The sequence below is a fragment of the Girardinichthys multiradiatus genome, chromosome 5 (genome assembly GCF_021462225.1).
Source record: "Girardinichthys multiradiatus isolate DD_20200921_A chromosome 5, DD_fGirMul_XY1, whole genome shotgun sequence".
Classification (NCBI taxonomy): Eukaryota; Metazoa; Chordata; class Actinopteri; order Cyprinodontiformes; family Goodeidae; genus Girardinichthys; species Girardinichthys multiradiatus.
In genome coordinates, this window is record NC_061798.1 from 48,842,165 (window position 1) to 48,869,342 (window position 27,178).

General features: G+C 40.8%; 2 protein-coding genes across 6 annotated transcripts in view; one reads left to right on the forward strand and one right to left on the reverse strand.

Annotated features, from left to right (window-relative positions):
• sgms2a (sphingomyelin synthase 2a) overlaps positions 1–6,439 on the reverse strand; it is a 15,441-nt gene extending 9,002 nt beyond the window's left edge. Inside the window, exons 1-2 of one of the 5 annotated variants that reach the window (XM_047366719.1) lie at positions 6,305–6,439; positions 4,471–4,770 (exon numbers count right to left, since the gene is read on the reverse strand). The gene's annotated coding sequence lies outside the window, so the exon portion shown is untranslated. Of the gene's footprint in view, positions 1–4,470; positions 4,771–6,304 lie in introns of those variants that run through there. The other 4 variants (XM_047366721.1, XM_047366723.1, XM_047366722.1 and 1 more) reach the window with 4 other exon arrangements.
• papss1 (3'-phosphoadenosine 5'-phosphosulfate synthase 1) overlaps positions 6,427–27,178 on the forward strand; it is a 25,812-nt gene continuing 5,060 nt past the window's right edge. The window contains exons 1-10 of the mRNA XM_047366716.1: positions 6,427–6,648; positions 8,610–8,724; positions 8,815–9,050; positions 9,208–9,346; positions 10,178–10,296; positions 10,911–11,024; positions 11,123–11,234; positions 17,514–17,719; positions 24,695–24,830; positions 24,954–25,222. Of these exons, the coding sequence (XP_047222672.1) occupies positions 6,589–6,648; positions 8,610–8,724; positions 8,815–9,050; positions 9,208–9,346; positions 10,178–10,296; positions 10,911–11,024; positions 11,123–11,234; positions 17,514–17,719; positions 24,695–24,830; positions 24,954–25,222 (1,506 nt within the window). The 5' untranslated portion in view covers positions 6,427–6,588. The remainder of the gene's footprint in view (positions 6,649–8,609; positions 8,725–8,814; positions 9,051–9,207; positions 9,347–10,177; positions 10,297–10,910; positions 11,025–11,122; positions 11,235–17,513; positions 17,720–24,694; positions 24,831–24,953; positions 25,223–27,178) is intronic.

A 27,178-nucleotide genomic window follows, 5' to 3' on the forward strand; every position in this document is an offset into this window, starting at 1 on the left:
CACTCCCAGCTGTGAGCCACATTTTAACCTTTTTTTTAACTGTTTCCCTTCTTTTACCACAATCCAGCTCACAACACCTGTTGTTGCTGACTGAGGGTGATGAGGGTCCACCTGAAAGGTCTAGTCTGGTGGGATACTGATAGTGTCCTAATGATAATAGCAATGCATGTTGCCTTAACATGGTCTCATTGGGTGATGTAGCCGTCAGGGCAGTAGACAAAGCATTCAATGAGGGTATAAAAATACAGTCAGTTCATGAGATGAGACAAGATTTTATGAAATTATTTCAACGAAAAGATTTATTGTTTTTATATATTCAGTAAATATTCACATATCCAAACAGTTTTTTAGATAATATAAAATTAATTTTAGAATAATCGAGTTTACGCTTGAGAGGTACAGAAAAAGTTTCACAGCTCATAGTTTCATAAGTATCTGTTCAGAAAATTTTATTTATACAGATTAGGTTTAATCTGTTTAAATATTTTTAAATGATCAAATGCAGTGAAAATTAGAGGGAAATAGCCCTTTAATGAGTCTGTAAATCACATACTGACTTCAGCATCAGGACTTCAAACTAAAACAAGTATTGAAATCTTACCTTTTCTGTGTTTCCATCAACAGAATAAAAAGTTAAGCCCGAAACTATTCATCCTACTGATAGAGTTAGACCTAAAAATTATTTTATTCAACTGAAATTGTTGTTTCTTGTAGGAAATGAGATCTCTCAAATACAATAAAACTATATACAATAAGTATCAATTCTGGGAGAAAAAAAATATCTAGCCATTATTTTCTATTTCATTAAAAATGTATGTCAGATTATTCATACCCTTACTTATTGCCATTCTTTGGATTTCGATAATTTATCTTTGGTAATGAGCTCCAAGTCTATGAGGTTGGAATGCATACTTGCCATCACCCTAATCATTAGCTGCCTCCACAGATGCCATATCTGATTAAAGTCTGGACTTTGGTTAATAACACATTTATATTCGTTCCAGTCAGAAGTAAAGAATAATGGTAAAATTAAAGATTTCTTCAAACTAAATCTGTTTCAAGAAGAATTTTGGGTTTAACTAAAGGGTAACAAAACTCTAAAAAGGTTTTGAAGAATCCCTAAGCAGTGTAAAATAATTCAGTTCAGGTTTGACCAGGGTCTCTTAAATTTTGAACTACTAACAGGAAGCTATGAATCAGTTGCAAACAGTGGCTACAGCAGTATTTTCTCCCAGCAATAACATGTTCCTGTCTTCTTTGTCTTTTGATATTTTTTCCTACTGAGTCACAAAACTGCTGCCACACAAACTATTTTCCAGTGGTTGACAAAATCATGCTAACTGCAACTGGGTAGTTGCTTTGTGAGACATTTTAATTTTGAGGTTGAAAACACTTTTAAAGGTAAGAAATACATTAAACATCTTACAAATGTACAAGTGTTCAATGGGAAAATGTATAACACATCCTCCTCTTACCATTGGACCATTTGTTTATAAAGTATGTACACTCTTAACATTAAGAGTTTAAGGGAACATATGAAGCTTGGTTCGATACGAGGTAAATACCAAATTCTAGGTTTCTTTAAAGTTATTTTGAACAACAACAAAAAAAGACCAAAGAATTAAACCAAACTTGCTGGTGAGGAGGCTCTGAGGCAGCAGGCCAAGTACGACAAGCATGGATTTGTCTAATCAATCATACAGTTTCTGTCCAGTTTGAACTAATGAGTGCCTTACAGGTCCAATGTCAAACAAAAAGATGGATTAAATATAAAATGGTAAAGTATCTCTGTTGCTGCAAAGCACACAAACTGTGACCTCTTTGGGTTTCCATAAACTATTCGCCACTCATTGTCATCTGCTACCACAGAAAACCTGAAACTCTTTCACACTGCTGATTGAAAACATCTTGCTTCTGGTCGACATTGTTACCAGATGCTTTTGCATTGCTTTGGTGTGGAGTATTATAGAGAGTATTTTTCATCTATCATTTGATGGTAACACATGAATATTTGGCAGTATGCACTGGACTGGGTCAGACCCCTGGTTAATACTAATTAGGTTGTATGTAAGTACATTGCTATAATTAGTTCCTGTCAGGTGAACTGATATTCATTTTAGTCCAAGACAACAGCAATATTAACTGAGGAGATGTGCACATTTTTGGCTATGAAAGCGAAACTAAATGTTATTTGGTAGTTTTTTTTCTTTTTTTTTTGACAACAGATGCGTACAATTGCCCTTAATAACCTGGGACGAATAAATATAAAGTGCTAAAGCAGGGGGCTATTTGACACCATTAAATGAACATTCACTTAGAGTAGTAGAGAAAATATTTCTCCTTTTAGGATCTTTAAAATGTTTTATTTTTTTTTTAAGTATTAGGGGATAAAGAGCCAGATATATAATTCCTCAAAATGTTTTATTATTTACTTACTGATGCAAATGATTGGGTGTTACACATCTGTGGGTTGATATGGACATGCAAAACTGTTGGATGAGACTGAGCACTTATTTAAAGTTGAAATTGGAGTCAGCTTCTCCTTAAACATGGGGATGAAATTCAGTTGCAGATCTGGCTGGCCAGCACAAGTGGATGATGCAGGTGGAGACTTTGTTTATTAGTCAGGTAAAATCGTCTTACAATAGTTAATGTTAGAGAGTACTACAGCGCACAATACTGGCCTTTAAATAACCAGGCTTTGTTCTTTCTTTTCAATTTGATATTAAATAAACATATCCAGTGTATTTTACTCCAAAGCAGTTTTGAGAGCACCCAAATGATTTGTAAAGCTTTGCTAAATGTAGCAAGTTAGGTCAAGAAAATAGAAAACAGTCATCATTCAAAATATTTGCTTATTGGAGACTTCTCTTTTAAACAAGGCAACCGTGCAAAACCCAATTGTGTGTATGTACCATAATTTGCACTTTTTTACAAAACTCTGACTACTTTACTATTTTAACTATTATATTACATAATTAGATTCTTTTTAGGGGGCTTTCATCAAGGATAATAATTTTTTGCAGCCCACTAGTACTTTTGACTGGACAATTAAGACAGCCTGTCAAAAACTTGGACTGGAGTAGACACTCCATGATCCAGGCCACATTAATCCTAAACTCTTAGACTTAGATTATTTGAAAAGGTTTTAAAACAGGACTAATATTAACGCAATTTATTTGACTTCATAAAGATTAAAGAAAACTCAACTGAATTAAGTTTTTTCACAGTGATTTATTTAAAATTGTCATTCAGCGGGGAGTTTATGTGAAAAAACCCATAGATATAACAGAATTAATGTTTTGTGCAGAGGAAGGTGCACAACGTTATTACAAGATAACATTGGTACCAAACATTTCTGCTCACAAACATGATGCATTTTATTGGTTTTTGAGAGAAAGAAATTTCCCATTTTACAACCACTAACTGAATTTTGCTGGGATTTTATGTAACAGTCCAAACGCAAAGTAGTTCACAATTGGGAAGTGGAAATCTGATTTTTCAGATTTTAAGTCGTGCATTTGTATCAGACCTCCTTGAATCAGTACTTTGTAGAACACATTTTGTTGCAATTACAGCTGCAGGTCATCTAGAGTTGGTCTCTACCAGTTTTCGAGTCTGGAGATTTAATTTTATGCTCATTTATCTTTGCAAAACTCAGTCAGCTGGGTATGGAGAGCATCTGTGAACCTTAATGTTCAAGCCTTGCCACAGATTCTCATTTAAAATTCAGATCTGGACTTTACCTGGGCCATTCTAACACATGATTATGCTTTAATGCATATTTAATACATATGCTTTAATGGATATTCCCTTAACTTAAAAAATCTTGTTCTGCGAAGTCTCATCCGTCATACTCTGGGTTTTATGATAGAACCTGATGGTGCTGGGTGTCTCCTGTTCCGTCAGTTTATTAAAGAGGAACATGTGATTCCCGTCCCGCAGACACCTCTGAAGTTGACTTTTAGGGTGTAGCTCAGTGGCCCCCCACACAGAGTTAAACACCAGGTTCCACTTGTGGCTGGGTGGGGCAACCGGCCCTCTACTAAAGGCCTCTAATTAAGGCCAGGGCAGCTAAATGTCCTCCTGAACCCTGACAATTTTTAATTAATGTGAAATTCTGCTTTATCAACATGCAGTATTTGTACTTTAAATGAATTGGAAAGGAACAGAAACGTGTTTTTACCATTTGCAATGTAGCCAAAAATACAGCTTTTTCTATAAAAAACTAAACCACAAGTACTAATTATCTGAGATCTGTAGTAACAATGGTTCATACGTAGCCTGCAGTATATCACTGTAGCCTGTCTGTAAACAACACAGATGCAAAAGTTGAACATCATCATTTCATTTTCAGTTTCATGAAACGTCCTATTTTAGCGCTTCCATTCATGTTTTACACACCTGTAACAGTAAAAAATATCCACCTTGTGCTTTTTGTTTTATATTGCACAGATTGTAGCATCCTACCTGCCTTAGATGGGCCTCCTCGCAGCTCTTCCTGGAGTTCCAGTTCCCTGAATCAGCTGCTGCTGCTGCTGCTGCTGCTGCTGCTCTCTCCTCCTCATTCACAGCCTGGACTGTTGCATGAAGCGACGCTGCTGCTCGCTCTCGGCGCGGCGCTCCTCCCTGAAGCCCCTGAAGCCGCCAGCAGGTTCCCCAAGCTTCCCCGCCTGCCTGCCTGCCTTCCTCCGTCCCCTTTAATTCAGATCCTTCCTCCTGTAATCAGCGCACCAATCTCTGTATTTGTCTCATCTGATGAGGCTGCTCCTGTAAGTTCGCAGTTGTGTTTTACAAAGACTGCTGGGAACAGCTGAACATTTTATTTATAACAAAATATAAAAACAGAGAGTACATATATATATATATATATATAATACAGCTTTAAATCATGTAATAGACGTGGGTTAATCAGTTAGTAATTTTAATGTGTTTTTCTATTTAGTAACACCAAAACGTTTTTATTTTAAGAGTATAAATATTTGACTGGAATTTTCCTTTCCCCAACATAAATCAGGTTTCAGATCACGTGAGCCAATAGTGTGGCAGGCAAACATATCATATCATTCAAATTCAATTCATCCTCTTCATAGTGCATTCAATTAATCCCTAAAGAAATTAATAAAATAAAAAAAAGTTTCTATCATAAAACCAAGAGTAAAATAGGGCCTGTTACCCCCTCGACCTGATCTTGGATAAGTGGAAGACAGTACAAACTTCTGCTGTTTTAGGTCAGTTAGAATTACTAAAATACATTATATTTCTAAAAGCCAGAATAATAAGAAAGGGTAATTCATTATTTCTTTCCTCAAAGTTATACGTTTGCATACACCACGATTAATACGTCTTTAAAGAATTTGGGAAACCCAGAAGGTGATATAAGGGATTGAAAGCTTCTCATAGGATATTTTCCAGCATTTGAGAAAATCAGAGGCAAAGCTGCAGGTATATTTTAAGGCAACACCGCAAACACGCTGCTAACTTGCGTGACATCATTGAAAAATCAAAAGAAAGAATCACAATGCACTAGAAATCTGGTTCATTGTTGGATGCAATTTGCAGATGCCTGAAGGTACCACAGTCATCTGTTTAAACAACTACATAGGGGTATAAACAGCTTGGGAATGTTCAGCCAAACTCATATTTTAACTAATTTAATGTTGTAAAACTATAAAAAATTAATAGCTTCCACATACCCCCAATATAATTTATCCCAGTCTAAGTTGTTTAAAAGAACATGGTTATCTAAAACATGAAGTTTGTCTGACTAACTGTTGGCTGTTATTGGCTCTGAGGATTTCATTACTTTCCTACAAACGTATTTTAATTTGACATCTTCTACTATAATAAGATAACTACATTGATCCTTCATAACATTATGACCTGCATAGGTACCCTGATGCAACAAGGCAGCATGCACTTTTCTATCAGAACCAGCATTAACTTCTGTTTAAACTACAGTAGCTCTTCTGTTGTACTGGACCACATGGGCCAGCCTTTTCTCGCCACCTGGATTTTTGAATCATGACACTCGCTGGTTACCCCTGACCCAGTCGTCTGGCCCTTGTCCAACTCACTTGAATCCTCATGTCCACTCGTGGTTCTAGCTTTTAAAACATCAACATAGGGGACACAATGTTCACTTGATGCCAAAATAAATCCCACCAACCAACAAGTGACATTAAGAAATGAAAATCGCTTATTCACATAAGTGGTCGTAATGTTATGCCTGATCTTTGTATTACTAACATTGCAATAAGAAACTCACTGAAAAAAAATCCTTTAAAAAGGTTTTCAGACGTACGCTTTGATTATATGGTACAACGGCCAGCCTTAAGATGCAGCAGAACTGACACCAGATCAGTTTTTTGAGCCGATCACGGACCGCGGAAATACGTCACGTTTTCACAGGTGACGTGGCCATCGGAGGAGAGGAGCCTCTGCCCTGAGTTCCTCCATTCAATGGACATACCTGTCGCCTGCATTAACATTTACCTGCACCAGTAAACAAAGAGCCAGCCGGGTTGTTGCTCTGCTCGTGTTTTTAGCGCCTTGACGGTTAAACTAGCTGCTGACTTCTAAACGATCATGGAGACTCATGGGAACTCGAATAAGAAACAGAAGCTAAGTAACACCATTGAGAACTGGGTGGGTCTTCATTTTCAAGTTTGTTTAACACAATGTTTTATTATTGTCTTCTGAGACTATATTGAAATGGGAAAAGGAGCGAAGCGGCTATCCTTGTTACCATAACTGCACTGCTAAAGCTACAGGTTAGCTGCTAACAGCACCGAGGCTAAACGTCAGCTGAGCTCAGTGCAAACCTTAAAGCATGAACTTTAGCTCCAGCTCTTTGACGAGGCTGTCACTGTGTTCATAAGTGCAGGCAGTTTAACAACATAATTATAATTCTCTGGCGGATTTGTTAACAATAATGTGCAACTCATCAACATCTTTAAGTCTAAAATCGGAAGCTAGTTTTCTGTCGCTTCTGTTCAAAACGTTTAGGCCTCTAAGTTTTATTTTCCTTCTTAGCAGTTAAGACTTTCATGTAAGCTATTTTGAAATGGATTTTCATCACCAAAAAAATAAACGTGTCACATTTCTTCTAAAATAAATAAATGCATTATTAAACTCCTGTGCAAAATCCTGAAACTGGGTAGGACATTACAAGTATCTGCCTTTTCTGTTAATCATAAGTAGATCTCAAAAATGGAAAGAAAATGAGCAAAAAACAATATAACAGTGTAGGCAAAAAAAAAAACTACCTTTAAATTCTTAATAAAAACCAAATCCATTTGATCTGCCCTGAGTGCATGAAGATCCTCAACCCTTATTTAAACCCTTACTGATGTCAAGTTTATTTATAAAGTGCTTTTCAGCAACAAGGCACTCAAAGCGCTGTAAGAAAAACATTACAATGATACAGAAAATCAAATAACATTAATAATCCGTGGGGGTTTAATGGTAACAGCTGGTTCTAATCCAATCTTTCTAATAGAGGTAATTAGCTCATTAAGTCCTCTGTGGTAAGGAATGTCGACTGGAGGGCTTAGAAACCAAATGATGCCTTCAGAGGCCGCGACACAAACCTGGCTGTTTAAACTTTGCAAGGGAGCAGCAAAGATTGGTTCCTGAAAGGTGGAAGAAAGCTTTATTTATGCTGACATGAGTCAAATTATTACACACATTTTAAATCAGGAGGAATATTGTGAAATATTTTAGTAGAAGCATCAAAGATCGTACTTTAAATGTGTTCAAGTTGGGGCATGGCTAATGCAGGCATGGAGTGTGGCTTCACAGCAAGGTTCTAAAGATCCATTTTAATTGGACTCTTTCAGTTGTCACTGGTTCATCCCTTGTTCAGCAGCCTTCTTGAACCTGAATGATTTGTAAGTCAGAGTTAAATGGCTCAACAAACATTCGTCTGAAAATGGCCAGGCACTGAAGCAACCAAGGGCCAAAGAAAAACCTTCAAAGAGCGTCACAAAGCCTGAAGACCTGTTGATCACGATCTTTTTAAACGCTGAAAGGGAGACCAGCTGCAGTGGCAGCCAGACTTTTGCACAGACTGTATCTGACAGAAACTGAGCTCTGTACAGCATAATGCTAAATAGTTGTGAATGCATGACATCTTGGTGGGGTGAAAGCTTCAATTAAAAGAATAACACAAGTCACCTATAGCTCAACGTGCTTTTAACGTTTGTATAATTTAAAAGCCCTTTGCAAATATTGGAGTTATATTTCAAATGTTTTGCAATGTCAGTCAAGATTAGGTCACTTTGTCCAGCCTTGTTTTCATTCTTCTCCCCCATCACAATGTTCCCATGATTATTTGAGCTGCAGAGAAGCTACACATACATCAGGTGTAGGGGTTGAGAAGAGGGAAAGCCCATCCAGCAGGCCAGGAATATTATTGGCATCCAGGATTTGCATGCATATCACTTTAATTATAATATCTTACTAAATATTGCCTCTGAGCTGTTCAATGTCGATTCCATATGTTTTGCACCTCAACTTATTTGGGCTTTATTGTGCTCTCAAAGTTTCTTTGACTTAATATTTTTTTAACTGCTATCCCAAATGAGCAAACATAATTATTATTTAAGGGAATGCAACGTGCAACCAACGTCACCTACCAAGCTCACCATGTAAGCCGAAACAAGCGCGGACAGGTTGTGGGCACACGAGGAGGGTTCAGAGGATGCACCGTCTGGCTGACTGGTAAGATGCAACATGTTCCAGACAGAAAAAAGATTAGCGCAGATTTTAGACTAAAGCTTTTTAATAATCCTGCTGCCCTCCTCTGTGCAGGTCTGTCTGGTGCAGGGAAGACCACGGTGAGCATGGCTCTGGAAGAGTACCTCGTTTGCCACGGTATCCCCTGTTACACTCTGGATGGGGACAATATCCGCCAGGGGCTGAACAAAAATCTGGGTTTCAGCCCAGAGGACCGTGAAGAGAACATCAGACGTATCACTGAGGTGGCGCGGCTTTTTGCAGATGCAGGTCTGGTGTGCATCGCCAGCTTTATTTCCCCCTACAGCAGGGTGAGTAAACAAAGCTTCGCAGTTTGATGGAGGACAGCAAAGGGGGCAGTTTTCATACTCACTAACCAAATCTAATAGTTAGTTAAAGACTGGGACTAAATGGTCTGTTAATAAATGGTTAATAAGACGTGTTTGTGTCTGTTGTTTTTCCTGGCAGGATCGGCTGAATGCCAGGAAGATCCACGAGGCGGCAGGATTGCCGTTCTTTGAGGTTTTTGTTGACGCTCCACTGGACGTCTGTGAGCAGAGGGACGTGAAGGGGCTGTACAAGAAGGCCAGAGCAGGGGAGATAAGAGGTGGAGTATTATTCTTCACTGCCCCATTCATTCATTGATTTATTGGAACTGTTTACGTAGAGGAACGCTCCGTCCTGTGTTTGTCTGCAGCGTTTGGTGAAATAGTTTCCATTTAAAACGACGTGGCTGAACCAAGAACACTGATGATCAGTCATTCAAGCAGCACACATCTGGTCAGACTTTACTGGTGATCAGCTGTCTGCATGGAAATGAGAAGCTGGCCAGAATTGAGCTTTTAAACGGGCACATTTGGCTGATTTTACATGTTTTTGATCGAGTTCATTATTTTCACTGTCAGTACTTTATATTAGCGGATGAGTGAAGGTGTTTAACTTTCACACACAGAGAGGTCCTGTTATTTTAAGCATTTTCCAGGTCTGAATAAACATCAGAAGAGAAAATAGAGTCTGGACCTATTTTCTTTCCTCCGTTGTTTAAAAGTTGCGTCCATCCGTCCATTTCTCTCTCCGTCCAGCCGGTTGCTCACCTTCCATAATACTGTCCTTCCATAAAAGTTCATTATTTAATTAAAACGTTTGGATTTTTACATTCATGGACAGACAGACTGAAAACGGAAAACTTGAGTCTGGAAAAGTTTGCAACCTGAATCTCACGTCCAAAACCTGATCTGAACATCATCCTTGTTTCATTCCTTTTTAGTTCACTTAGAGCATTAAATCAGATCAGGGGTAAGGTCAACAAAAAACATGTATTTAATAAATCATGAAGGTTTTCTAACCTGTGTTAAATATAGATTCTGTTTTCTGCCTAAATAATTAAGACAAATTGATTGAGCTCACACTGAACACGATTTCATCTTTCTCTTCCCAGGATTCACTGGCATCGACTCGGAGTATGAGAAGCCGGAAGCTCCGGAGCTGGTGCTGAAGACCGACTCGTGCAACGTGAACGAGTGCATTCAGCAGCTGGTCGACCTGCTCCAGGAGCGGGTGAGGGGCTCAGAGATCATCTTTTTACTTTTTCTGTCATTAGGAAGTTCCTACGCTTCCTGGGAAAGAATGAAGCTCAGTTTGTTGTTTTTCAGGCTTGGAGAAAAGAATGTTCCCCCTGAGCTTTATTTCCTTGAAGTTTCTAAAAACAATTTGCTGAGACCATTCTGACTTTATCTAAGCGTTTAGCATTTTTCATTGTGAAACCTTTTTCCTTCATGTACCATGTTGAGTCTAGAGCTGATTTCATTGGTTAAATTGGGGATTGAAGAAACAACGAGAACTCTGGAGCGACCAAATATGTTTATCCCAGCTGACGTTATGTTTTTTCATGCAGTGTGAAGCTTAAAAGATGATAGAATTTCTCTAATGAAAATGTGGATGGATCCTTTTAAAATACAGCAGTATAAAATGACTCAACTTTTATGGCTTCAAACATTAATATCACTGTTATTTTCCTTTTGGGCACTAGGTGGCAGAAGGGAATCGTATTTGCATGAATATTGAGGCCAAAACATGGACACTAATGCTACGTTACATTTTAAATACCCAACGGTTGATTCTGCAGGTTGGTTCACAGTGAAGTGTTGTTGAGTAAATGCTCATTTGTTCAGGATATCGTTCCTGTTGATGCCTCCTATGAAGTGAAAGAGCTCTATGTTCAGGAGAATAAACTGGACCTGGCTAAGGCGGACGCAGAGACTCTTCCTGCAGTTCAGATCGGAAAGGTGATCTTTTAGTAGTCAGCTTGACTCTGCAGCCACATTCTGCTCATTTCAGCGTGTTTATGTGTGTCTCTGACTTGCTGCATGTGACTGATCCTCAGCTGGACATGCAGTGGGTGCAGGTGCTGGCTGAAGGCTGGGCCACGCCTTTGAATGGCTTTATGAGAGAGAGGGAGTATCTGCAGTGTCTTCACTTTGACTGCCTGCTGGACGGTAAGAAAGCCAAAAAACCCTGTTTTTTATATGAAGACCGGCCACTAGATGGAGCTGATTGCACAAAGAATTTTTGAGGAAAAAAACAGTTTTATTTCTTCATGTGTGAAGTTGGAAATCCTCAGCCGCCTTTAAACAGTACAGAAATTAGCGTCAGTATGTTGTAGGTTTGGATTAGTATGGCCAAAGAAAAGGTTCTAATAGATAAATGTTCTATGTTCTTCTGCAGTATGACTTTTTAAATTGATCACATGGTGGGTCTCAGGTCACCATGCTGCCATATTTTGATTCATTCACATCAAGATTTAAGCTTTTTAACCAATCAGTACAGCGGTAGGTGAATGAGAGCCTAGAAACCCGTGCACCCTCACACCTTCAGAGAGTCGTCGATGAGGCAGTGGATCGGATGTGAGAACAAACTACCCACCTAAACGTTTACAGCTGCTGTATTTTGGGTAACGCCGTGGAAAATGGTAAACGGACTGGACTTAGACAGCGCCTTTTCCAGTCATACAGGCAACTCAAAGCGCTTTACACTTGAGCCACATTCACCCAATCACTAACGCTCACACGTTCATTCACAGATCAACTTGAGGTTAAGTGCCTTGCCCAGGGGTACATCGACATATGGCAGGAGGAAGCTGGAATCGAACCCACAACCTTCATGGCGTGCCCTTGCTATATATGTAAATGCAGGGCGCTGTAACCATGTGTTACTTATAATTTACAAACCTGTGAGTTAAAACTTGCCCTGAAGCAAACACTTCACTTTCCATTTCATTCTAATGGGAGCAAAGTTTTACCAAATGAAGCTTATATTGCAGCGAAGAAGACTGATTAAGACCTTAAGGTCGTCAGGAAAACAGATGGTGGCTTTCTTTTCCCTAGAAGAGCTGTTTGCTTTCATCCATCTGATCCGCAGACTTTAAGGGTGCCAGTGGATAAGCACTGAAGCACATGTTTTTCTGGTCTGCATGTCCATTCTTCTTATTCTTCTATTTCTGTCACAATTTTTAGTTTACTGCTTCTCCCTCAGCATTAAAAAAATCCTGATTATATGAACTGCATCGGAATGTGTGGCTCGATGGGAAATATTGTCCGATGACACTCAAACTCCCATTATATTTCACTCCTGTGTATTCAGGGTTAAAACTACAGGATGAGGGTATATTTACCTTTCACATCTCCTTGGTTAAAAGCTGTTCAGACATAAAATCCTCCAGATGTTGCCACCAGAACGTTCTGCCACACGCATGATATTAGCAAAACATTCAACGGATCACGTTGGTTGCATTTATCCCACATTTTCCTCATTCTTATTTCTTCCTCATCATCATGGTACCTCCACCACTCTGTGAGCTTCAGGGTTTTGATCACTGTATGGGTCCATCCACCTGGTCAGGTGTGTTGTGGGAAGGTATCCCAGCAGTCCTTTGTGATTACACTGATACTGCAGCGATGATTGTTTTCTGATGTGTCTTAAATGATCATACCATGATTGTTTGAGGCTGAGGTTTTTCTATGTTTTTCAGGAAAAAGTGGTACTGTGGGCTTGGGGAAAAGGCAGGGATCGTCATAGCAACCAGTGACTCGGCATTCCAGATATTATTTGATGTTTGTGCTTTCCTGTGAAAAATAGCCTGAAAATACAGAAAGAACTAGAACATCTCCAAAGAGCTCAGTTCGCTCTTAGTGGACAGTCCTAATTGCTCAAATAAAAGCCAAATGGACCTGTCTGGTTCCTCGAAAGGATTCTTCAGTTGTAGCCTGGGACTATCAGAACATTCACACTAGTTGGTTCGTGAAGGTCACATGAGACACTGACCCTACCCTCCATCCAGTTCAATATTTGGGTCATAGTCACCTAACCAACACATGAGTTGGTCTTTTCACGCGTCTCAAGGTGTGGATGGATGTAAACCCACCTGTGTGGACTGGTTCCGCCTCTTCCCCTTCTGTTAAACGTTAGCCACTGAATGAAATGAGTCTGGTAATAGATTCATTTCTACATGAGCAGAACTGTGCTGTGATTGGCTGGCAGCTGCTGATAATGTGGTTCTGGAGCTTTGATGGGTTTCATAAAGCAACTAAACCGTTTTTTCTGCTCTTTAATTAAGATGCAGATGTCCTCAGCTGGTCTCCTAAAGCACCTCAAAGGAATGTGGTTCAGGAAAATATGGAAAAGCATCTTTGACGTCTGTGTGACACCTTTCCGGTGCCTGGTTTAGATTCCCAGATCTTCTTTGTGTTTCTGATTATTTTACAGGAAAGAAACAGTTTATTGTTATTGCAGATGTTAGTCTTCAAACTCCTGCTGTTGTGTTTCAGTGTCAAACATTTTGAATCATTCAGACTTTATTAACACAGTGCTTCACGGAGCAAACGGATCATTACTAAACGGATTATGTTCTGCACGAAGGAAGCTAAACTAACAGTGATCATGATATAATTGTTGATTAAATAGTTTAATGTGTTAGGTTGTAAGCATGGGAACCCTGAAATCTAAAAGAGTGAATGAAAAATAAAATAAATAAATGTTAAAATATCAGCAATAAATGGTTACAATAATAATTCTTCTTAAAGACAGGCTGTCTGTGTTCATTGGGTCTTCTGGACCAGGACCAGGAGAGGATCCTAATAAGAGAACTGAGATCTTTCTGCTAATTTAGCCCCTTCCAGAAGATACTTCAAAGCTTCAGAGACGTAGATATGTTCTTCATGCCTCACTGTGTTCTCTATGCAGTGCTTTGCAAAAGTATTCACACCCACTTTCTGATGTCACAACCAGAAACATTTTTCATTTTAGGCAAAAGACCAACACAAAGTTGCACATGATTGTGAAGTGGAGGCAAAAATGATGCTTTTTGTTTTTTCTACATATGAAAGTCCACAGTGTGGAAAGTCTTCACATTCAGCCCCTTTACTCTGGGGCGCCTAAATAAAAACAAACTGCACTTAAAGTTTGAAGAACTCAGGGTGAGGTTGTGGAGAGAGTAAAAGCAGCAGGCGGTTATAAAACAATAACCCAAGCTTTGAATTTCCCCTTGTTCAGTCCAGTGTGTAACAATGGAAAAAGTACTGAACATCTGCAAAAGGAAAAATAATGCACGAAAAACAGTTTTAAGTCAAGGGATCACGATATGAGCATGGAGTGTCTGTGTTGTTGTTCTTTAACATCCTAAATGGCTTCTCTGGAGACTCTGGAGAAGTAAAAATGTAACTAAGAAAATGATCATCATACCTTCAGCCAAACAACCTTTGTATGCTCAGTGTCAGCCCAAAAACCTGGAGACGTGGCAGCACCGTTTTCCTTCCCATCATGCGAATGGAGATCTGTTCTTTTGTTTTTATTACTTCATGTTTATTTGATCAGGGACAAGAAATCAGTTTTACACTGAAAAGAACCCGTTGTCCTATCTGTAAGCCTTCTAGCTAAAGGTCCTGTCCCTGGTCCGGCTTCCAGAAGTTAACCTTCATCACTAGAATAACAGTAAAATAAGACCTGAATGAAGAAGGTGCTGAACAGTGAAAGCTGTTCACATTTAGGTTTCTGTTTGAGCCATTTTTTCACATGAGATTTCTTCTGAAGTTTAATTGTTAGATTAGTGGTGGCAAACCTTTGCAAATCTCTGCTCCTTTAAATGAGGAAGATGACTGTTCAAATGATGATCTGCATCTTATTTAATTGCAGTTTCTGTTTGAAGTTCTACTTGTTGGGACTCCTGCTGTGGGTGTCTTTGAAACCATTTGACTAATAACCACAATAAGGTTGCATCTTAAAAGTCCGAAATTGAAATCGAACCCACATGTTAATGACTTGTAGTACCAGAGGGAACATCCACAGCTCCAATCTTCCTGCTTTGCAGCAGGAAAACGTTTGAGAGACTCTGAACCAAGTCTAGGAGAAGATCGGCCATGTTTCTAGCAGAATTTTAATGATTATATCTGACAAGAGGCTCCAGCCACTGATGGCTTCTGCTCCGTTTTTAGTTTTAAGATATTTCTGAAAGTTTCCACAAAAACATTTAGAATAAAAAGGATTTCTTTGATTGGTAAAACATGCTGTATTGCATGGATAAAATTCACTTTACAACCTGCAGAAAATTTGAGTAGGATTTTGGCTTCAGGAAGGAAGACCACGTGGATCTCTCAAAGTGTTAATATTTGTTTTCTTAATATTTATTTACAGAACTGATTGGAGAAATATCAGACTTTAACCTTTGGCTGTCATTATGTTCAGCTCTGTTCTAATAGAAGAGCCTGAAAACAAGAAAAAAACGTCTAATGAAGGTTGACATCCAGACGATTGTGTAACCTTCAGTTTGAAGAACCGATGATGGTTGTTTCCTCGACGTATGACGTTTTTTTTTGATAAATAACTGCCAGAGCCAGTTTGAGACGTGTTGCTGCTTTCAATCTGAGCTGGAAAGTTGGGTTTCCGGGTTCGAGGGCAGAGAACTGGAACATTGGTTCTTAAAACACAGAACGTTTAAGATCTGCTTATATCTCCTGGCAAATGGTGAGCAGCTGTTTGCCAACAACGGATTCAATGCAGAACTTCCACTGTTTCTGTGGGTTCAGTTTCCCTTCGTCCTTTTAGTCCATTAGTGCTGCCTGTTTGGTTGAAGGATGCCGTTTAAAATATAATTTCATGCATTGTTTGCAGCACATACTACACACTATGAAGAATGTGTTATGTACACAATAACTGCATACAGATCAGAAATAACTTGTATTTCACCAGAGGTTGTGGGTTTAACTCCTGGTTGGCCACAGTGTGCTGGGCAGGAGTCTGAACCCCAGGTTACCAACAGATTCTGCTCATAGAAGTATGGATGAGTGTGAGCGAGTAGACTAAATGTGACTCACAGTGTAGGATTACTCTGAGACGGGAGTTGACAGCAGTATCCATTGGTGTGCCAGCAGATAACGTGATAAAGGCAGACAGCCTCGGTCTTTGTGGTCATGTATCAAACAGAAAACTTGGGTGAGAGTGGATCCTGCAGCTGGTGGGTGGCGAGGAATCTAAAGTGGAGAACTTCCTGTCAGAATTTATTTATGTGGCTTATTTATCTGTCATTGGAAGCAACATGGAGCTAATCAAGATAGATATGAGATGCAGCAATTTGTAATAAAGTAGGAGGCACTGTGGAGCCTTTTTTTAACGTGCTCCGATGTACGTGTGACATGCGTGGGCGTCGGGTCATAAAAGTGTTTCTACATGGTGGTTTTCTCCTCATGTCCATCTACCTAAACAGTCACAATAACCTGATTTATATCTCCTTGAACAAATGTTTTGTAAAAGCTTTTGATTCAAGTTTTCCGTTTAATCTTCTTTGGTTGGAGTCTGTCAGCATCCAACATCTTGAGTTGAGTTGCTCTCTCTGCCTTGGAAAAGTTCAGATCTCTCAGATTGTGAGGACATCTCTTGTCTCCAGATTTTCAGTCACATTCAGTTCTGAATGTAACTGAAGGCCAAACGTGGCGACATTTGGAGCTAGTCTTCATGCACCTTGACAAAAAGACCACGATGTTTGTCATCTCCATCTTTTATTGTGGGTGTGGAGATCTTTCAGTAATGTGCAGGAGTTTTTTTGTGCCAACCATCTGTCCCTAAAATTCAGGTTTGGTTCCATCAGACCGTAACACATTCTCCCATAAGGATTATGAAGATTTTATCGGGGCCTGGATGTTTTCTTGTGGAAGAAAACAGTTGTCTTGTGTCTTGAAGCCCTCCTTCTCAGTCCGAACATGGAAATCACAGATGGCTGTTGTGGCATCTAGAACACAACCAGGACACATTCTTCTGTTTTGCTTTTCGGCTCTTGCCAGAACCTTCGATCGGTTTCCGTCTCGTCTTTTCATCAGAAATGGACAGTTTCTAAACAGTTTTTGGAATGTCCTTGTCACACATTGACTCACTTTAGAAAAAACTTTTAGAACCCGACTAATTCGCCACTGATGCTGATGTTAAATCCAGGTACAGGTATTTGTGGGAGTTGAGCAGTGAGTGGTACTGAACTCCACTGACGTACACCGCAGTCTGCATCCCCCATACTGACTGCAGCCAGGAGCTGCTCTGCGCACACAGTGCCACGGAGAAAGACTTGTTTTTGTATCGATTTGATCCGACTAGCTGCAGCTGCCCTGAGATAACCTGAAGTCGTTTTTTTTCTGCATCGCCGTTTACCTAAAGTATAAAACCTTCACTGTCTCTGTTGATCACTGAAATGTTACGCCTGCTAGAAGGTTGACTTTGTCATGTATCTTTTCTCCTAGGTGGTGTGATTAACCTTTCAGTGCCCGTAGTGCTGCCGGTGTCAACAGCAGATAAAGAGCGTCTGGACGGCGTGACAGCCATGGCGCTGGTCTACGAGGGCAGACGAGTGGCTATCCTTCGTAACCCGGAGTTTTACGAGCACAGAAAGGAGGAGCGCTGTGCTCGGCAGTGGGGCACCACCTGCAAAGACCACCCGTACATCAAGGTTAGTGTCACCCTGAGGTGATGGATCTCCTTATCTGGACTTGTTTCGGCCCTCACGTGGTCGGATGACTTGTTTGTGTGTTTGTTTCTTCGTTTTGATTTGTTCATTCTCACAACTGGCGTCCCAGTCATGTACTGTACGTTTACAGAGTGAGTTCTGGCTTGTTTACGCTGTTGTATCCTCCAAAGAAAAATACGGTCAAAAACAATCTTCCTGACTGTGATGCAGCCAGCTCCAGACAGGCTGGATGTATTAGCGTGTGGGAAGCAAATCGTAGCGTGATCCTGAAAACATTCTTCAGAGGAGCCAAGTGGTTATTGATCCCATCAGACACACACCTCTGCTGCTGACAGCCTTCAGATTTTTACATGAAGCCTGCCGGCACAAACTGGAATCCCTGTGGATGAAAGTCTGTTCATATGTTTAATGAGATGTCTGTGAAGTTACTGACAGAAATTGATTTTTGGGGTTAGTTTTAAAGAACTTCTCAGAATCCATCTGCAACCATCAGTTTCTCCCAGATTTGAGAGATTTGACTCGGTGGAGGTGTTTGGATTTGCACAGAACCACGGTGGGTTTACTGTATAACAAACTGTGGCATTTCTGTTTGAAGGCTAGCTCGATGTTGAGGAATCAGTTTAAAAAAAGCACATCATGAATGGTTAGGACTGAGTTTATCTCCCCATTCTGCTTAGAGAGATGGTGCCCATTGACTGCATCCATTAATAAAACAAGCTGGACTCTACCTTTTTAATACTGCAGGAAGTCGCAGCCCAGAAATACCAGATAATTCATATCTGTTCGTTTGTATCTTTGGGATCACTTGATTCCCACAAATAGAGGCCTAATTTTGGATATTTGGGTGAATAAACAACACTCTGTGTACAGCTAACATTTCAGGCCAGAAGTAACACAGACCCTAACCCTTTAGATCCTGCACAGACAGAACCCAAATCCCATCTGTCTTTTTGCTTATGGAAAAACCTGAAAAAATTCAGCTTTGGTCATTACTTAATAACTTCCTGTGTAATTACTTGATCTTTTTTGATCCACCCTCCTTCTGCTGGTGTTAAATTTGGATGTTGTTCTGTTTGGGATTGTAGTTTCCGCTCATCCCCCTTCCCTCCAAACTCTTCTGTATGTTTTTAACCCAACTGCTTGCTGTTGATGGGACACAATGTTCTTGCACATTCTGGAAAAGTACAGAACAGAAAGTTTCTCCCGCCTATTTTCTTCACCAGAAACAAGGAACAAATTAAATAAATGTCTGTAAAATTTTGCGTTTGGAAAGTGACATATACAGGTCCTTCTCAAAATATTAGCATATTGTGATAAAGTTAATTATTTTCCATAATGTCATGATGAAAATTTAACATTCATATATTTTAGATTCATTGCACACTAACTGAAATATTTCAGGTCTTTTATTGTCTTAATACGGATGATTGTGGCATACAGCTCATGAAAACCCAAAATTCCTATCTCACAAAATTAGCATATTTCATCCGACCAATAAAAGAAAAGTGTTTTTAATACAAAAAACGTCAACCTTCAAATAATCATGTACAGTTATGCACTCAATACTTGGTCGGGAATCCTTTGGCAGAAATGACTGCTTCAATGCGGCGTGGCATGGAGGCAATCAGCCTGTGGCACTGCTGAGGTCTTATGGAGGCCCAGGATGCTTCAATAGCGGCCTTTAGCTCATCCAGAGTGTTGGGTCTTGAGTCTCTCAACGTTCTCTTCACAATATCCCACAGATTCTCCTGATAGCTAGCTGCATTGACCCTGCCCTTGATAAAACACAGTGGACCAACACCAGCAGCTGACACGGCACCCCAGACCATCACTGACTGTGGGTACTTGACACTGGACTTCTGGCATTTTGGCATTTCCTTCTCCCCAGTCTTCCTCCAGACTCTGGCACCTTGATTTCTGAATGACATGCAGAATTTGCTTTCATCCAAAAAAAGTACTTTGGATCACTGAGCAACAGTCCAGTGCTGCTTCTCTGTAGCCCAGGTCAGGCGCTTCTGCCGCTGTTTCTGGTTCAAAAGTAGCTTGACCTGGGGAATGTGGCACCTGTAGCCCATTTCCTGCACACGCCTGTGCACGGTGGCTCTGGATGTTTCTACTCCAGACTCAGTCCACTGCTTCCGCAGGTCCCCCAAGGTCTGGAATCGGCCCTTCTCCACAATCTTCCTCAGGGTCCGGTCACCTCTTCTCGTTGTGCAGCGTTTCCTGCCACACATTTTCCTTCCCACAGACTTCCCACTGAGGTGCCTTGATACAGCACTCTGGGAACAGCCTATTCGTTCAGAAATTTCTTTCTGTGTCTTACCCTCTTGCTTGAGGGTGTCAATAGTGGCCTTCTGGACAGCAGTCAGGTCGGCAGTCTTACCCATGATTGGGGTTTTGAGTGATGAACCAGGCTGGGAGTTTTAAAGGCCTCAGGAATCTTTTGCAGGTGTTTAGAGTTAACTCGTTGATTCAGATGATTAGGTTCATAGCTCGTTTAGAGACCCTTTTAATGATATGCTAATTTTGTGAGATAGGAATTTTGGGTTTTCATGAGCTGTATGCCAAAATCATCCGTATTAAGACAATAAAAGACCTGAAATATTTCAGTTAGTGTGCAATGAATCTAAAATATATGAATGTTAAATTTTCATCATGACATTATGGAAAATAATGAACTTTATCACAATATGCTAATATTTTGAGAAGGACCTGTATTTCAAACATACGTTTTATTTATATTTTGAGCCGGATGGTGAAAGCGCTTAACCCTGCCCTATGTGGAAAATGATGCGTTTTTAGATTAGAGTTGCGCCACAAATCCAGAAAAAAATCCAGATAAACATGCTGTTATCGTCAGACTGAGCAGGAAGTATAACCATGTTATCCAGTAGATTGTCCCATTATTCAGCTAACATCCATCCAGCCAGTTAGTTTGTCCATTTTTCCATCCATCTGGATATTCTGGTCCTTATTGTTCTGGTCTGGGTTTTTGCCGGTTCCATAGTTAAAGACTGAACGCAGTCAAGCCCAAAAGTATTCACACCCCTGGCAGATTTGTTTTTTTCTTCCACTGAGAATTAAAAATACAGGTCCTTCTCAAAAAATTAGCATATTGTGATAAAGTTCATTATTTTCTATAATGTAATGTTGAAAATTATGAACTTTATCACAATATGCTAATTTTTTGAGAAGGACCTGTAGTTGAAAACCTCTAAATAATCAATAGAAAAGTCTTATTGGCTCAGCGGCATTCAGCAGCTCTTTGCATGTTTCCATTGTTAATCTGTGTGACACATCTTTCCAAAGGTCCACTTTTCTCTCGCCAGTTCTCACAATATTTTCCCAGAAGTCTTGGATCACCAATGTGTGTTTCTTCTTTTTAATGGTTAACGTTTGACGGGCCTTCATGTTCTTTTGGGTCAACGATGGTTCTGGCATTGGAACTCTCCCTTGGAGACCATTTTTACTCAGTCTCTCTTTCCTTTTGTTGAATCATGACCTCTGACCTTAGGTGAGGCCTGCCGAGCTTTAGATGTTGTTCTGTATTCTTCTGTGACCTCCTGGTTGAACTGTCACTGAGGTCGTGGAGTAATTTTGGTGGACCCTCCTCTCTTGGGAAGGTTCCCCATTGCTGCAGGTTCACTCCAGTTGTGGATCATGGTTCTTACTGTGGTTCTCTGGGGTCCCAGAAAGTCCCTTTCAGGCTGATAGATGTCATTGACTTTGTTTTTCAAGGTCAAAAGAGGTTCTATTTCAACTATTTATTGCATCTGCATAGAAACCAGAGTTTCTGTGCATTTCAAGACGATGTTTTATGCAGGAAGGTGAATAGTATCTGCAGAGACCTGGCAGACTTATTACTGGACACAAGTTTGTGTAAATTAATAATATTTTATTATCTTTGGAGCCGGTCATTAACACAACCCAAAAGATCATTGGATGTCTTCAGTTCTCGTTGTCTCCAAAAAGCCCAGAACATCATAACGGACTCTTCTCACCCGGATCACGCTCTGTTTGATCTGTTACTGTCGGGTAGACGCTACAGATCCGTTATAGCGAGGTCAAGCAGATTCAGCAACAGTTTCTATCCAACAGCAGCAGCTAAACTCAACACAGCCAGAAGGTAAAGAAGAAGAAGCAATAATGGGAATGTGCTCCAGTATCAATGGGTGTACGTGGGTTTTCTTTTATCCTTTTCACAAATGCTTCTATTTTTCTGCTTTGCATAAATAATTTATTGCTGTATGGGGTGGGGGGTACACGTGTCCTAGATTAGGACCATGATTCTCCACTGTCGACACCTGATGCCTCGGTGCCGCCACCACACACATGCTCCTCAGCGGCACGTCTTTATACCCGGTCCAGTCTGATTTGTGTGTTCAGCCTGCTCTGATTAAGGCCTCCCTCGTTAAAGTGTGTGTATGTTTACATCAATATACGTTTCACTGGCTGCACCGGAGCCAATCTGTCAGCGCCGCTTTACAGTGACAGCTGTACTGCATCGTTTCTGTCTGCTGTCAGACACAAATGAGCCGCTCCACTTGGGATGTACTTAATCCACTTTTTCCTGTTTACCTGTCTGTCCAGCAGAGGCCCCTCACCGGAAGCCGCGGTGCAGGGGCTGTTTGTTTGGTCGGGCCCCTTTTCTCATGTGAACTTGTTGGGAATTCTTTCATGGTTACATGTGAGCTACTTCTCCTGAGTTTTCCACATGTGGATCGAGTCTTTCAAGCCACCAGTGGACAAATTGGATAAGTTAGTGTGAGAAAAAGGATCTAAAAGTGATGCTTGAAATTTCTCACATGAACTTATTTTTGATCAAATCGAGGCGACGCCGCTGCTGCAGACAACCTGCTGATTTAAACCCAGTTTAAATCAGAAACCGCAGCGCGGCTGTTTCTTAAAGTATGGATATCAAAGGCTGTTAACATGATGAATTACATGTTAATGAAATAAGCGACATGGATGGAGTGTTCAGATTTGTGTGGACCTCTGGTTTCAGTAACTCTAGCTGGGGTCTCATAAGGACCACAGGAGGGAGTCCAGAGATATTGCCTGAAACAAAATCACCCAGCTGCTGCAGGCTGAGCTCTTCAGCACCATCGTCTGATTATTCTCATGGAGGGAACTTTTCTTTCCGTTGGAGACATCAGAACATCAGTCACTTTATTGTGGAATACAGCCGGATTGTATCTTAGACCAGAATTGTTGTAAAAAAGAACTTTGTTTTGGATTGAACAAACTTTTTCTAGTGAACTCTGAACCAAGCTTTCATCACTGATTGGTGCTCAGTGTGGGAAAATGAATGCTTGTTCATACGTCACCACCTAACTTTGAAATATATTTAGCCCACGACCATGATGTCCACCGACAAACTGGTGATGGTGTATGATCTGTTTTCCTGCTGTTGGTCAGGACTCCAGCAGTAGCATTTTGGATGAGCTTCAGTCGCCTGATCTTTTTATTTTCAGACCAGTATCGACCCCATTTCAATAATCTAACCTACTAAAAAGAAAAGCCTGTCCTGTTTTGATGGGGAACTCTTTTTCTAGCAATGTTTCTCAGGTGATAGTGGGCTGATTTATTGATGGACGTCATTTAGCTGTTTCCATGATCACACCTACGGGTTTTTAATTTCTCTGTGGTCTTTAGCCCACATGGAGTCCAGCTGAGTCGGATTTCTAACCTCACATTTTTAGGGCCAAAAACGATGTGTTTTGTCTTTTGCAGAACACCCCGACCCAATCATCACAGCAGAACTGTCCCACAGTAACCGATCACCTCTCAATAAGACAACAGTTTACTTTATTGTTTGTAGTTTTGTTCACTTTTTATTCATGATTATTATTATTTCTATTATTTATTTTTCCTTCCTAATATTGACTTACTAGAGGTTGACCTTTAACCTGTCCTGCAGCGGAAGCTATTTAATAAAAAGGTTTATCTTGTCTCTATATTAATAATTGTATGATTGTTAGTCAGTCATTTTCTACCGCTTATTCCATAGTGGGTCGCGGGGGAGCTGGTGCCTATCTCCAGCAGTCTATGGGCGAGAGGCGGGGTTCACCGTGGACAGGTCGCCAGTCCATCGCAGGGCAACACACAAACAACCAAGCACATTCACACACCTAAGGGCAATTTAGAGTTACCAATTAACCTAACAGGCATGTCTTTGGACTGTGGGAGGAAGCCAGAGTACCCGGTGAGAACCCACACATGCACGGGGAGAACATGCAAACTCCATGCAGAAAGACCCCTGGCTGGGAATTGAACCCAGGACCTTCTTGCTGCAAGGCAACAGTGCTACCAACTGCACCACTGCACGGTGTATGATTGTTATAGAAGTTTATTTGCTCATTTACTGGACTGGATCCCTGCGTGATCGAGCTGGTAGCGTTTTATTAATTCACAACAACTTATTCGTTGTTCGGAGAATATCTCTCTTTTCTCTCTGTCTTTCCTCCATCTTCTCTGCTTAAGACACTTGTAGGCCCACTGAAAGTCCTCCTCACTACTTTTAACGTTTCCTCATGTTACGAGTTCTCTGAAGGCCTAAGATGCTTCTTAATAACGTTTATCTGGCTTGAGGGAAAACTCTAAGAAAAATCTTAGAATTGGAGAAATTCTAAGATTTTTCGTAGAATGACGTCACTAGGAGCTACTTTTAGTCTTAGGATTCATACGGGCCCAAAGTATTAGACTGAATGAGCTATAAACATCAAGATCTCAGTTTGTGTTGCAGGGACTGGATCAGAACATGGAGTACTGCTGACTGATCCTAAAAACTGTCAGAGCAACATGAGTGGTTTGGGAAAATAAAGCAGACTAAAATAAGTTGTAAGATCATAGGTCCGATCCTTTAGGAGACTGTTTGGTTGTGTTGCATTATGTGTGTTTTTTAATTCAGCTTTGTCTTCAGGCATGATTGTCATTATTATTCTGTCCTGTGTTCAGATGGTGATGGAAAGTGGTGACTGGCTGGTTGGTGGAGACCTGCAGGTTCTAGACAGGATCTACTGGAGTGACGGTCTGGACCAGTACCGACTGACACCCAATGAGCTCAAACAGAAGTTTAAAGAAATGAACGCTGGTATGAAGCCATGTTTTAAACACATGAAGAAGGGGACAGCAGAGCTAGGATGCTGTTTCCTGCCTGATCCACTTCCTGGTTTCTGTTGGAGTTTTGCAAACCACTCTTACCTTTCTCTATTAGATGCAGTGTTCGCCTTTCAGCTCCGTAACCCAGTCCATAATGGCCACGCCCTCCTGATGCAGGACACCCACAAACGGCTCATCGAGCGAGGTTACCGCCGGCCCGTCCTGCTGCTCCATCCGCTGGGAGGCTGGACCAAAGACGACGACGTTCCGCTCCCGTGGAGGATGAAGCAGCACGCTGCTGTGCTAGAAGAGCGTGTGCTGGATCCAGATTCAACTATTGTTGCAATTTTTCCGTCTCCCATGATGTATGCGGGACCAACTGAGGTAATCATGATCAAGGCTAAACACAGACGTCATGTTTTCTTCAGATGTCACAGATCAAAAAGCCTGCTGCCTCTTTGAATGATGACTGTTGAATCCGGGTAGGAGACTGTCACACTCTGGCTGTCCATCCTTCACACTGACTAATGACAGGAAGTAGAACGGACAGCTGCTACCAGGTGCTCCTCAATGCAGAAACCTCTCCAGGACTCTGCACAGCAGTGTAGCTAGAAATCTTTTAATCATTCACTTATCATAATGAGAAAGCTGTGCTGCAGATCATTGAGAACAGACTGGGGGCTGTTGGACGTCGAGGATTCAAGTTCATTAGTTTCTTTTCTTTTAGAGCCAGGCGCCAACTTAACTTTAGTGTTTAGCCTTTAAGAACACAGTAATTTCTTCTCAGGTATTCACATTTACAGGATGTCTTAAAACAGACAGCAGCCTCTGTCACAAAACACCTCGAGGCAAGATTAATGTGCGTTTTCGGCGTGTCCAGGTGAAGAACTGATGAGGCGTGGGGTTAGAGGTCAACCCATAGACTCTCTAAGGTAGTTACAGGCCCACATAGGCTGAGTTGTACAGGGGGAAGCCGGCTCCGCGGGTGACGGGAGTGAGGTAACGACGTATGGTTTGTGTGACCAGCCAGCCGCAGGACACAAAAGATGGACTCACTTATCAGTGCTGCCTTGAAGAGTAAGGAGACAGGATACATCATTTAGATTTGAAGCATCTGTTATAACAGAAGTTAACAAACCCGGTTGCTGCTCTGAGGTCATCTGCCATTGTATTAAAAGCAGCGATGTGGGGAGATTGTACGTTTAGCGCCCAGTTCGATGCTGCGTGACTCCTCCGTTCGCCACGCACACTGCTGGCTGCGTTTTTGAAAAACACACGGATGAGCGCAACATCGCCAAAGAGAGTTCAGGGATGGCTCGTCTTTGTGGGTTCATGACAGAAGATGTTTAAGGAATGAGGCTACTGTAAGCCGAGAGCTGAAACATCCGAGATTAAAGTAGCAACCCCCTGAGTCATGAGTGGAAGTGATGTGAAACGGCTGAATCCTAGCTGCTATTTTTCTTCCACTCACCAGGTGCACAGAAATAGAAGTTCAAGCACCAGAAATACCACTTGCCGTGCCCTGCATCTTTTAGCATTTTACTCGGTGCTTCTATCAATGCAGCAATCATGGCTCTGCGGCCAATTTACATTTTTGAGATTTATAAGATGCTGACTTGTTGATGTTGGTTTCTTTACATTACAATAATACCGCAAATATTGTGATAAAATATTGAGTTCATATTGCTCACCCAATCACTGTCTGCTTGGATTGCAATAAATATTTGGTCATTTGCACCACTCTCTATGCCAGTGATGGATTTGGTGAAGTTTGTTTTAAATGCAGCAGAAAATGCAGCGCATTAAGATCCAGAAGAAACTACAACTAAGTTGTTTCTTAGCCTCAGCAGCAGATGTTAAGTTGTTTTTTTCAGCAGCTGGATGGAGTACTCGTTCTCTGGGGTCAGAGTTTGAATTCAACACAGAAAGGCAAAAACTCTGATTGTTTTTCTTTATTCTTTATTCCCAAGAGAATTTAGGCCCAACTCTCAAAAGACTGCCGACAATTTTCTAAATTCATCATATGCCATAACAGACTGAAAGCTCAAAATGATAAAACCGAGCAACTTAACTACTGAAACCTCATTGGCCGTTTCAAAAGTAGCAGCCTGAATGTGGAAAATACAGGTGATTTTTAATCACTTCTCATACCTTTTATAATTTCTCTCACATTGTCCTTAAACACCTCAGTGATTCTGATGATGGCTAAATTTAAACCTTCTTCATTCAGTAACGACTTCCACACTGAAGAGTTTTGTTACCTGTTCAGGCTCAGGTATGGGTCACTCACCGACTAAAAGGTTGATGGAATGTGCTTGTGACTAATCAGGCCCATTTTCA